Source organism: Mobula hypostoma, chromosome 3, assembly GCF_963921235.1.
Source record: "Mobula hypostoma chromosome 3, sMobHyp1.1, whole genome shotgun sequence".
In the NCBI taxonomy this organism is placed as follows: domain Eukaryota; kingdom Metazoa; phylum Chordata; class Chondrichthyes; order Myliobatiformes; family Myliobatidae; genus Mobula; species Mobula hypostoma.
The window spans coordinates 80,557,951-80,570,016 of record NC_086099.1 but is presented as its reverse complement, the minus strand read 5'-3'; the positions used below and the strand labels follow the sequence as shown (position 1 = coordinate 80,570,016).

Sequence of the window (12,066 nt, the reverse complement as noted above, 5' to 3'; positions counted from 1 at the left end):
TTTGCAAAAGGCCCACCTGGATGTTCCACAATGTTTCTGGGAAGATGTTCTGTGGACAGATGAGAAAGCAATTGAACCTTTGTGCTTGGAGGCAAAAAAAGGGCACTGCACGCTGACAACAAAACTTTATCCCAACTGTGAAGCATGTGGAAGGAGCATCATGGATTGGGTGCTTTGCCTCAGGGCCTGGACATTTTGCAATTGTTGAGGTAACAATGAATTCAAAATTGTACCAAGACACTTTACAGGAGAATGACAGGGTAGCCGGCCGTCACCTGAAGCGTAATAGAAGTTGTATAATGCAACAGGACAATGATCCAAAGCACAATAGTAAATCAACAACAGAATGGTTTAAAAAGAAGAATATTTGTGTCTTGGTATGGCAAGTCAGAGTCCAGACCTTAACCCAATTGAGATGCTGTGGAATAACCTGAAGAGGGCTGCTCACGTAAAGTAACCTAGAAATATTGATGAGCTGAAACAGTTTTGTATGGAGGAATGGTCTAAAATTCCTCCTCACCGTTGTGCAAGTCTGATCAGCAGCCACAGGAAACATTCGGTGGAGGTTATTGCTGCTAAAGGAGGTTCTGTCAGTTATTAAATACCAGGGTTCATATACTTTTTCCAGCTTGGACTGTGAATGATTAAACAATGTGTTCAATAAAGACTTGAAAAGTATAACTATCTGTGTGTAATTTAGGCAGATTATGTTTGTCTACTGTTGTGACTTGGATGAAGATCAGACCATATTTTATGAGTAATTAATGCAGAAAGCTAGGTAATTGCAAAGACTTCACAAACTTTTTCTTGCAATTATCAGCCCCATTCCAGCTTGTGACCATTCAATCAATTGCCAACATAGTGATATAAAATAGCATTATTAGTACTGCTAAGTGGTACTAACCCACCAGTTGCAGTTGAGTAGTGCCCAATGTGTGCTTTATCAGACTATTCTTCTCCAGACCTTTATCACAGCCTAGGTCTAAAAATGGTCAAAAGAGCTGAATTCCAGTGGTGAAATGAGAGTTACTGCCCTTAACACCAGGGCTGCAGTTGACCAAAGGTGAAATTCGAGTACGATACCAAAACTGAAATCAGTAGGAAGCACTCCTGTGGTTGGAGTAATACCTGATATAAAGATGGTTTTCTTTGTTGGAACCTGTTTTTTCCAACTGCAGGGCAATGTCTCAGGCCTAACCAACTTTAGCTCTTCCGTCAATAATGTACTTTCCATCATAATAGTCAGTTCTATTTGCAGCTTGTCAGAAAATGATGTATTCTCTTCAATAAAGAAAATGAGTATCCCTCCCATTGGGCAGAAGGTACAAAAACATAAGTGTGTTTTATCAGGTTCAAAGACAGCTTCATCCCGCTGTTATAAGACTGTTGAATGGTCCCCAAGTGCAGATAAGACCTTAAGACATAGGAGCAGAATTAGGTCATTTGGCTTATTGCATCTGCTCTGTCATTCAATCATAGCTGATCCTTTTCTCCCCTCCTCAGACCCACTCCCTGGCCTTCACTCTGTAACCTTTGATGCCATGTCTAATCAAGAACCTATCAAGCTCTGCCTTAAATACACCCAGTGACCTGGCCTCCACAGCTGCCTATGGCAACAAATTCACCACCCTCTGGCCAAAGAAAGTTTTCTGCAACTGTTTCAAGTGGATGCCCCTTTATCCTGAGGCTGTGTTCTCTTGTCCTAGACTCCCCCACCATGGGAAACATCCTTTCCACATCTACTCTGTCTAGGTGTTTCAACATTTGAAAGGTTTCAATGAGATTACTCCCCCCCCCCCATATGTTTCCAGTGAGTACAGACCCAGAGCTATCAAACGTTCCTCTAAGGAAGCCATGCTGACTTTGTCCTCTCTTGTCCAGTGTCACCAAGTACTCTATAACCTCATGCTTGACAATTGACTCCAGCATCTACCCTACCATTGAGGTCTATAATTTCCTTTCTGCTACCTTCCTCCTTTCTCAAAGAATGGGATGACATTTGCAATTTTCCAGTCTCCAGCACCATTACCGAGTCCAGTGAATTTTGAAAGTTGATTAATAATGCCTCCACAATCTCTACCGCGACCCCTTACAGAACCCTAGAGTGCAGTTCATCTGATCTGGGTGACTTGTGTACCCTTAGGTCTTTTAGCTTTTTGAGCACGTACTCCCTTGTAATAGTAATTGCACTCACTTCTCTTCCCTCACACCCTTCAACATCTGGCGTACAGTGAGTATCTTCCGCAGTGAAGACTGATGCAAAGTACTCATTTAGTTCATCTGCCATTTCCTTGTCCCCTGTTATTATTTCTCCAGCTTCATTTTCTTGCTGTCCTATATCCACTGTCATCTCTTTTTTTAAACATACTTGAAAAAGCTTTGCTGTTTGCTATCATATTTCATCTTTTCCCTCCTAATGATTCTTTTAGTTACTCTGTTTTTAAAGCTTCCCAATCCTCTATCTTTCCACTAATTTTTGGTTTGTTGTTTGCCCTCTCTTTTGCTTTTACATTTACATTGGCTTTAACTTGTCATCAGCCGCAGTTGTACTATTTTGCCATTTGAGTCTTTCTTTGTTTTTGGAATAGATCTATCCTACGCCTTCCTTATTTTTCCAAGAAACTCACTCCATTGCTGCTGTGCTGCCATCTCCGCCAGCATCTCCTTCCAGTTTACTTTGGCCAACTCCTCTCTCGTACCACTGTAATTTCCTTTACTCCGCTGAAGTACTGCTGCATCAGACTTTACTTTCCCCCTATCAAATTTCAAGTTGAACTCAATCATATTGTGATCACTTCCTACTAAGGGTTCTTTTGCTTTAAGCTCCCGAATCACCTCTGGTTCATTACACAACACCCAATCCAGTTCAGCTGATCCCCAAGTTGGCTCAATGACAAACTGCTCTAAAAGGCCATCTTGTAGGCATTCAACAAACTCACTCTCTCTTGAGATCCATGACCATCCTGATTTTCCCAATCTACCTGCATTTTGAAATCTCCAATGACCATCATAACATTGCCCTTTTGACGTGTCTTTTCTATTTCCTGTTGTAATCTGTGCTCCACATCCCAGCTGCTGTTGGAATGCCTGTGTATAACTGTCATCAGGGTCCTTTGAGCCTTGCAGTTTCTGAACTCAAACCCACAAGGATTCTACGGTTTGATGCCATTCTTTACTAGCAGAACCACACCACCCCCTCTGCCTACCTTCCTATCCCTCCAATACAACATGTAACTTCAGACATTCAGCTCCCAACGACAACCATCCTTCAGCCACGATTCAGTGATGTCCACAAAATCTTACCTAACAATCTGTAATAGTGCAACAAGATCATCCACCTTATTTCTTATACTCTGTGCATTAAGGTATAACACTTTGAGTACTATATCTGTTGCTCTTTTTTTTAATTCTGCCTTCCTAATGCACTGATACTCATCCTACTGGCTGCAATTTTGTCCTATGGTTCTCCTGCCCTTCTTGACAGTCTGACTGCATGCTTTCTTTGCTTTTTTTAACCATCTGCCCTATGCTGAGTCGCTTCACTCTGGTTCCCACATCCTGCAAAATTAGTTTAACCCCTCCCCAACAGCTCTAACAAACCTGCCTGTGAGAATATTGATCCCCCCCCCCCCCGGGGTTCAGGTACAGCTGGTCACTTTTGTACAGGTCACAGCTCCCCCAAAGAGATCCAATGATCCAAGAACCTCACGCCCGGCCCCCTGCACCAGCTTCTCAGCTATGCACCAATTTGCCAAATCATTCTCTTTCTACCCTCACTGGCACGTGGCACAGGCAGCAGTCCAGAAATTACTACCCCGGAGATCCTGCTTCTCAGCTTTCTGCCTAGCTTTCTAAATTTTCTTTTCAGGACCACTTTACTTTTCCTTTCTATGTCATTAGTAGCAATGTGTACCAAAACATCTGGCTGCTCTCCTTCCCCCTCTAAAATGTTGTGGACACGATCTGAGACATCCCTGACTTTGGCACCTGGGAGGCAACATACCATATGGCTGTCCTGTTCACATCCACAGAATCTCCTGTCCGTTACCCTGACTATTGAGTTCGCTATCACTAACAATTCCCTCTTTTCTCTATTTCCCTTCTGCACGATGGAACCATGCTCAGTGCCAGTTACCTGGTGTCCGTGATATTTCCTGGGAGGTCGTCCCCACAACAGTATTCTTATTATTGAGTAAGATGGACTCTTCTCATAATCTACCTTCTTATGGCCTTGCACCTTATTATCTGTGTACATCATATTTTCTATAACACTATTTGGCAATAGAATATATAACAGCACAGAAACAGCCCTTCAGCCCAAATGTTGTGCCTAATTAATTATATTAATCAACATCCTTTCCCTCTACACAATACCCATGCTTCAATACCCACAATTCATGGCAGATGCAATCTAATGTGGATAAATGTGAAGTTATCCACTTTGGTGGCAAAAATAGGAAAACAGATTATTATCTGAATGGTGGCTGATTAGGAAAAGGGGAGGTGCAACGAGACCTGGGTGTCCTTATACACCAGTCATTGAAAGTGGGCATGCAGGTACAGCAGGCGGTGAAAAAGGTGAATGGTATGCTGGCATTTATAGCGAGAGGATTCGAGTACAGGAGCAGGGAAGTACTACTACAGTTGTACAAGGCCTTGGTGAGACCACACCTGGAGTATTGTGTGCAGTTTTGGTCCCCTAATCTGAGGAAAGACATCCTTGCCATAGAGGGAGTACAAAGAAGGTTCACCAGATTGATTCCTGGGATGGCAGGACTTTCATATGAAGAAAGACTGGATGAACTGGGCTTGTACTCGTTGGAATTTAGAAGATTGAGGGGGGATCTGATTGAAATGTATAAGATCCTAAAGGGATTGGACAGGCTAGATGCAGGAAGATTGTTCCTGATGTTGGGGAAGTCCAGAACGAGGGGCCACAGTTTGAGGATAGAGGGGAAGCCTTTTAGGACCGAGATTAGGAAAAACTTCTTCACACAGAGAGTGATGAATCTGTGGAATTCTCTGCCACAGGAAACAGTTGAGGCCAGTTCATTGGCTATATTTAAGAGGGAGTTAGATATGGCCCTTGTGGCTATGGGGGTCAGGGGGTATGGAGGGAAGGCTGGGGCGGGGTTCTGAGTTGGATGATCAGCCATGATCATAATAAATGGTGGTGCAGGCTCGAAGGGCCGAATGGCCTACTCCTGCACCTATTTTCTATGTTTCTATGTTTCTCTATTCTCTGCAAATTTGTGTGCCTATCTGAGCACCTCTTAAACGCCTCTATTGTATTTACATCCACTACCACCTTGCACCACCCCAAGCTGCAGGGAGGATGTCCCACACATCTCATCTCCTTTGAATTTTCCCCCTTGCCTTAACTGTCCTCAAGTATTATACATTTCAACCCTGGGGGAAAGATGCTGGCTGACTACTTTTCATAACCTTCTAAACCTCTATCAGATCTCCCCTCAGCCTCTGCCACACCAGAGAAAGCAATCCAAGTTTGTTCAATCAACACACATCAAAGTTGCTGGTGAACGCAGCAGGCCAGGCAGCATCTCTAGGAAGAGGTACAGTCGATGTTTCAGGCCGAGACCCTTTGTCAGGAAGGGTCAAGTTTGTTCAACCTCTTCTTACAGCACATGCCCTGCAATCCAGGCAGTATTCCGATAAGCCTTGTCTGAAACCTTCACATCTTTCATATAATGGGGTGACCAGAAATGGTGCATTCTGTTATTGTTCTCCCTTGTACTATCTCAATGCAGTGTTTTAATGAATTGATCTATATGGATAACTTGCAAAACCATTGCTTTTCTCTCTACATCAGTAGATGTGACGTAATCCAATCTAGCTTTTTCCTTGGCTAGAGGAGTCTAAAACTAGAGGCCATAGATTTGAGCTCAGTGGAGAAAGTTTTGAAAGGGACTTAATGGGTAGCTTTTGTTTTAAGAGGCTGGTGGATATATGGAACAAGTTACAGGAGGCTTCTCTATAATTAGTGTATAAAATTCACTTGAACTGGTACATGGATAGAAAGCTTTAGAGGGATATTGGCTAAACACTGGATATGCTGGACAATTTAGGCCAAATTCCTGTTTCCATGTTGTACTCTGACTACACCTTCCAAGTGGATAACTTTAATAATCACGAAAGACTGTCTTCAAGAACTTAATTCACCAGTTCATACAAAGAGCCATATATAGAGCATAGAAGAAGGCCTTACACCCACCAAATCCATGCTGATGATCAACCACCCATCGGCACTACATTAAACCTATTTTTTATTTTTCCCACACTTTCATCAATTTCCCCCAGACTCCACCATTCATCTACACAAGGGAAGTTTATGATGGGCGACGTTTATGCAGTCGGCGTTTCAGGCGGAGACCCTTCGTCAGGAACCTAACAGTTAGTCCTGACGAAGGGTCTCGGCCTGAAACGTCGACTGTACCTCTTCCTCGAGGTGCTGCCTGGCCTGCTGCGTTCACCAGCAACTTTTATGTGTGTTGCTTGAATTTCCAGCATCTGCAGAATTCCTGTTGTTTGCGTTCTAAAAAGCTGCTCTTTTGTTACTTTCTAACTTTGTTATTGATGTAGTAAAGATATATAGATTAAAAACAGAAAATACTGGGGGAAAAACTCAGGGGATCAGGCAGTATCTGTGAAAAGATGCAACTATAGTGTAGCAACACTGATCACTTGGCACTAAAATGGATTTTATTGTTTCTGTTCCAATTGTCCTTTTGTCCTAAACTGTGTATAATTTGTTTAATTTCTTGTAAATGCTGCTTATATGATCTGCATCTGTGATCCTGCTACAAGTAAGTTTGCATTGCACTGTGCATGCATGTACATGTGCTTATGACAAACATAACTTTGACATTAATACTGTGTTATAATGTAGATTAGCAGGGAACTGTATCTCTTGAGGATATAATTTTTGTTTTATTTTAGTTAAAGTAAGGGACAATGTAAATGTTCTTTTAATTTTTAAATTTTCAGATGAAGTAAAATGAAAGTCAGACTTGGCAAAATTATTGACCATTGTGTGTAGTTTGTCAGCTGAAATAGTAATTAATGAAAATGGTGGACTCAGTGTGATGAAATTGCCAGCAGAATTGAATTGAGAGGAAGATGTCATTCTGATTTGAATGACCATTGCAGTGAATATCCAGGCCAATGAAATATTCCAATCAGTCATACCATAAAGGGTAAACAGCAGAAGCCGGATAGAGAGCAGGGTCTCGATGTCTCATTGTAGATATTGCCAGGAGTTGGCTTGCAATAAAAATTCCACAATTGACAACTGAAGAAAGTCATTGAAACTGCACATCCTGAATACAAAGATAAAAATTGAAATCCAATATATTATGAGAGCACAAATTTTGAAGTTGAAGGTTGTAATTGTTAAGTAAGGTAGATTTAATGCAAGCAGGTGTGAGGTGTTGCACTTTGGGAGGACAAACCCAGGTAGGACTACTCAGAGAGCAGTAGGGCACTGAGGAGTGTGGTAGAATGGGGATCTGGGAATACAGATCCATAATTCCTTGAAAAAGTGGCATCATAGGTAGATAGGGTTATAAGGAGAGCGTTTGGCACATTGGCCTTCACAGATCAAAGCACTGAGTACAGTAGTTAGGATGTTATGTTGAAGTTGTAAAAGGTGTTGGTGAGGCCTAATTTTGAGTATTGTGTGCAGTTTTCTTTACCCTGCCTACCAACAGGAAAGATATCAGATATTGAAAGAGTGCAGAAAAAATTTACATGGATGTTGCCAGGACTTGAGGACCTGAGTTATAGGGGAAGGTTGAGTAAGTTAGGACTTCATTTGCTACAGCATAGAGAATGAGGGGAGATTTGACAGAGGTATGAAAATTGAGATATAGGGTAGCAGTCTTTTACACTAAGGTTGGTTGAGACTAGAACTAGAAGTCATGGGTTAAGGGTGAAAGATGAAATATTTAAGGGGGACCATAAGGGCGGTGAAAGTGTGGAATGAGCTGTGAGCAGAAGTGGTGGATGCAGGTTTGGTTTCAACATTTAAGAGAAATTTGAATAGGTACTTGGAGGACTCTGGTCTGTGTGCAAGTTGATGTTGCTAAGCAAATTAGTTTGGGATGGGCTAGATGGGCTGAAAGGCCTGATTCTGTGCTGTAGTGTTCTAGGACTCTAAGAGGGCATGGGTGATGGGGATCCTTAATTTTTTTTTGAGGCATTGCCTTTTTGAAGTTGTGATTGATGATGTTGGTGCTCATGATGGAGCTGGCTGAGTTTACAAACCTCTGCAGCTTTTTCTGATCCTGTGCAGTGGCGCCTTCATACCGGATGGTGATGCAACCAGTTAGAATGCTCTCCACGGGGCATCTGTAGAAATTTGCTTGCCTTTGGTGGCATATGAAATCCCCTCAAACTCCTAATGAAGTATAGCTGCTGATATGCCTTGTTTGTAATTTCAGCAGTATTTTGGGTCCAGGATAGATCTTCAGAGGTGTTGACACCAGGAACTTGAAACTGGTCACCTTTTTTCCACTGTTGATGAGGGCAGGTCTGTGTCGACTTTTCCTTCCTGAAGTCCATTATCAATTCCTTGGATTTACTGACATTAAAGACAGGGTTGTTGTCTCTCAACCATCATGTACTGTATATCTCATTCCTGTACACCTCTTAACTGTGGATATAAGACATTTTCCACTCGTTCTTTCATGTAATAGGTCTGTAACTACCTTGCAATTTCTATAAGTTGGCATTTTCTATATACATGTTCATAATGTAAGATGGCCAGCAAGTGTAAAGTTGATTTACGCTTCAATGTGCTACAGTTGATGAAGTGGAAAAAAAGTATTATAGGGAGAAGTGAAGGATTCCTAACTAATTGAAGGTGTGGCTATAGAACAGTAATTGGTTATAACCTGAATAAATTGGAAAGCAGCAGTCAACAGATTGGTGAGGGGTGCGGTGGGGAAACATGTTTTAAGAGACAGATTAAAGTCTAATTTTAGAGTGAATACTGTTTTGAATTAAAAATTCTGCAGAAAAGATAATTACACCTTGAAGCCATTCATCATTGGAATTGGGGTGAAAAGAATTTGGCTGAAGATTAGGAAGCGACATTTTAAAGTAATATATAACAAGAAAAGCTTGTTCTGTGCAGTTTTCCTGTTTAAGGCATACTTAAATTCATTGGATTAGCTGGTCAGATCGGTAATATTAATAAATGAAGAGCAACATTTGAATCTGAGTGGGCAGCTTGGATACAACAAAGATTTGAAAATTGAGACTGCAGGTGCTGGAATCTAGAGCAACAAACAATCTGCTGAAGGAATTGTCAGTGGAGTGATATCTGCATGGCAGGGGGTGGATCAATGGGGGAGAGGAAGTTTTGGGTCCAACCCCTGCATCAGTACTGAGAATGAAGAGGTGTGTAAACTTCCCTTCCCATTCCTTACACTGAAACTGTCTGTCTTTGGCCTCTTCAACTGCTCGGAAGAGGCCCATCTCTAGGAACAATAGCTTTTATTCTACCTCTTTTTTTCCCACCCCCCCCCATCACTACCCATCATTCTTCTCCTCCCCTCCTCCCTCTCAGGCCATCAATCTACACAACGTCATTCCCCCGCCTCTGTCTCTCTCTGTCTCTCTCTGTCTCTCTGTGTCTGTCTCTGTGTCTGTCTCTCTCTGTCATCCTTTTCCATTCAGTCCTGAAGCAAGGTTTCAAATCAAAATGTCAACAACCCCCCCGCCTCACTGATGCTGTTTGTCACACTGTATTCCTCCTCCAGATTGTTTGTTGAAAATCAGTTATTTACCTTGTTAAATTATTTGTCAGTTTCAGACTTTTCCTCTGAAGATGATACTTGCTTGTGGTGCTCCATGTGCAAGAACTGGAAGTTGACTAGGAAGATTGTAAGCGGTAAATCATGTAGGTCTACTTTTCTACATCATATAAAATGTGTGACAAGATGTGAGATCATGCTTACCAAAATGAAGATTGTTTTTTTTCATGCAATGATGGTAAATGAACTTGATAGCATAGGTGGAAAATTTGATGAGCTCTTGAAATAGTATGACAAAAGGCTGCAAGATATTTAAATTAATTGAATGACCTAAATCAGAAACTGAATTCATTTTGACACGTCAAAGTCCTCTTCAGTCACTGACAGTTTATTTCAATGGTTAGCAAGAATATTTTGCTATTCATGTGTGTTGGCATTAAACATACATGCCATGCTCTTAATAAATCAGTTGTTCTTTCTACTGTATTTAACCAGCAATAAAACAAATAGCTCATGAAATTTTGATTATTTTCAAATTTCTTTCAGGCTGTGGTTTAAATATTGCACTTGTTGGCATGTTTAAAAATAACAAGAAAGCATGTAGTATTTAAGCTTGTGCCAAATTTTAAGTTGATGTGATTAAATAGCACACCAAAAATATTTTGAAAGCTTTTCTTCTTTTTGGACTGGATTATATCATAATTAAAGCAGAATCTGTAATCAGGAATTTTTGCTTTTTGTTCCTCTTCCCCATTTGTGGGTATTTCATAACCTCAGTAAGGTGAAATGCTTGCTGTTATGGGGGTTGCGTGATAAATTTGTCTTGGAATTATTTTTACTAACTGCTTGGCATATGTGAACCTCTTGAAACACAATACGTTGGTTTCTGGGGTGGGCAGGAGGTGAGAAGCAGTAAAGAGGTACCTTTACCTACTGAAAATGTTTTTTGCTCGAGGTTGTCTAGACATAAGCTTGATGTCTAGCATGAAAAGATTCCTTCTTCAGCCCTTACCTTTTCCACCTATCACCTCCCAGCTTCTCACTTCAGCCCCTCCCCCACCTCCACCTTGTTATTCTGGCTTCTTCCCCCCTCCTTTCCCACTCCTGATAAAGGGTCACATCCCAAAACACCGACTGTTGATTCTAATCTATAGATCCTGCCTGACCTGCTGAGTTCCTCCAGTATTTTGAGTGTTGCTCTGGACTTCCATCGTCTGCAGAATCTCTTGTGTTTATGATCAGCATTAAAAGATGTTTGTTTGAGAAATTGTATTTCCCAGATGGGGCACTAACTCTTGATGCTTTGTGAAAATCAACCAAATTGCTTTAGAGATGTTTGTTCATTTGTTAGCAGTGTGGCATTTCATTTGGTGAAATAATGGAGAGGCTGAAGTTTATGGAGACGTTATCTAAAAGTTATCTTTCAGCATGAACAAAAGGAAGGAAATTTTTTAATTTAGCAAACACCTCAAGGTATTGATTTATCCATGTTTTATGGTGGCTACTCTATAAAGTTTAGCCATCTTGACTAGTGGATGAAATGTGTAGGGCCTTAAACTGTTGGACTTTTCTTTGTTTCATGGCCAAAATTGCTTTGCATCATATTGTAGTTTTATACGCGGGAAATAAGGTTACCATAGATTGTAATTTGAAAGTGTAGAAGGTAGTAATTTATTTTTCTGGCACTACATTGCTCTAATTGACTTCAGTCTTCATGAACATTGGTTTGTTGTAGATATATCAACAATTTTGAAAATAAGGAAAACGTGTGCAATATTCAAATTGTATTCAGTAGAGGAGAAATGAATGAGAGCATTAACATATAGTTGTGGAATATTGCAACATGTATATTTTTTCAGCACTTTTTAAATTTACAGTGTGGGGGAAACCAATACAGTGGTTTCTGGTTAATTGAGACACATTGGGACCAGTACACTTTGGTCCAATTAAGCAGCAGCCCCAATTAGCCAAACTTTTGTGGAAATAATTAAAAAAGCATAACAAAGACCAATTACTGTTTAACTGAGTAACAAATTACACATTTAAATGAAACGTAGAACAAATTAGCACACTGTGTATTAGTTGCTTATACTTATTGACAGAAGAATTCTTTGCTGTTGCATTCCTAGTGCAAAAAATGGACTACCTTCGCTGCCTTCCTGCATGAGATCAATATTTAAAACCAAAATTATCAAAAATCACAGGTTTTTGAATCAGCGTCTGTCAGCTCAAATGCATAGCATAACACAAACACATGCAACTGACTCTATGTAAAAACTGTTTGCTTTGT

At 40.8% G+C, this 12,066-nt stretch overlaps 1 protein-coding gene across 2 annotated transcripts in view; it reads left to right on the top strand.

Moving 5' to 3' along the window:
• The window catches only part of rbpjb (recombination signal binding protein for immunoglobulin kappa J region b), a 149,174-nt gene that overhangs the window by 5,371 nt on the left and 131,737 nt on the right, over window positions 1-12,066 (top strand). The window contains exon 2 of one of the 2 annotated variants that reach the window (XM_063043331.1): window positions 9,830-9,922. The exons of the other annotated variant lie outside the window; for it this stretch is intronic. Coding sequence (XP_062899401.1) covers window positions 9,921-9,922 — 2 coding nt within the window. The 5' untranslated portion in view covers window positions 9,830-9,920. The remainder of the gene's footprint in view (window positions 1-9,829; window positions 9,923-12,066) is intronic. 2 annotated transcript variants of the gene reach the window in all.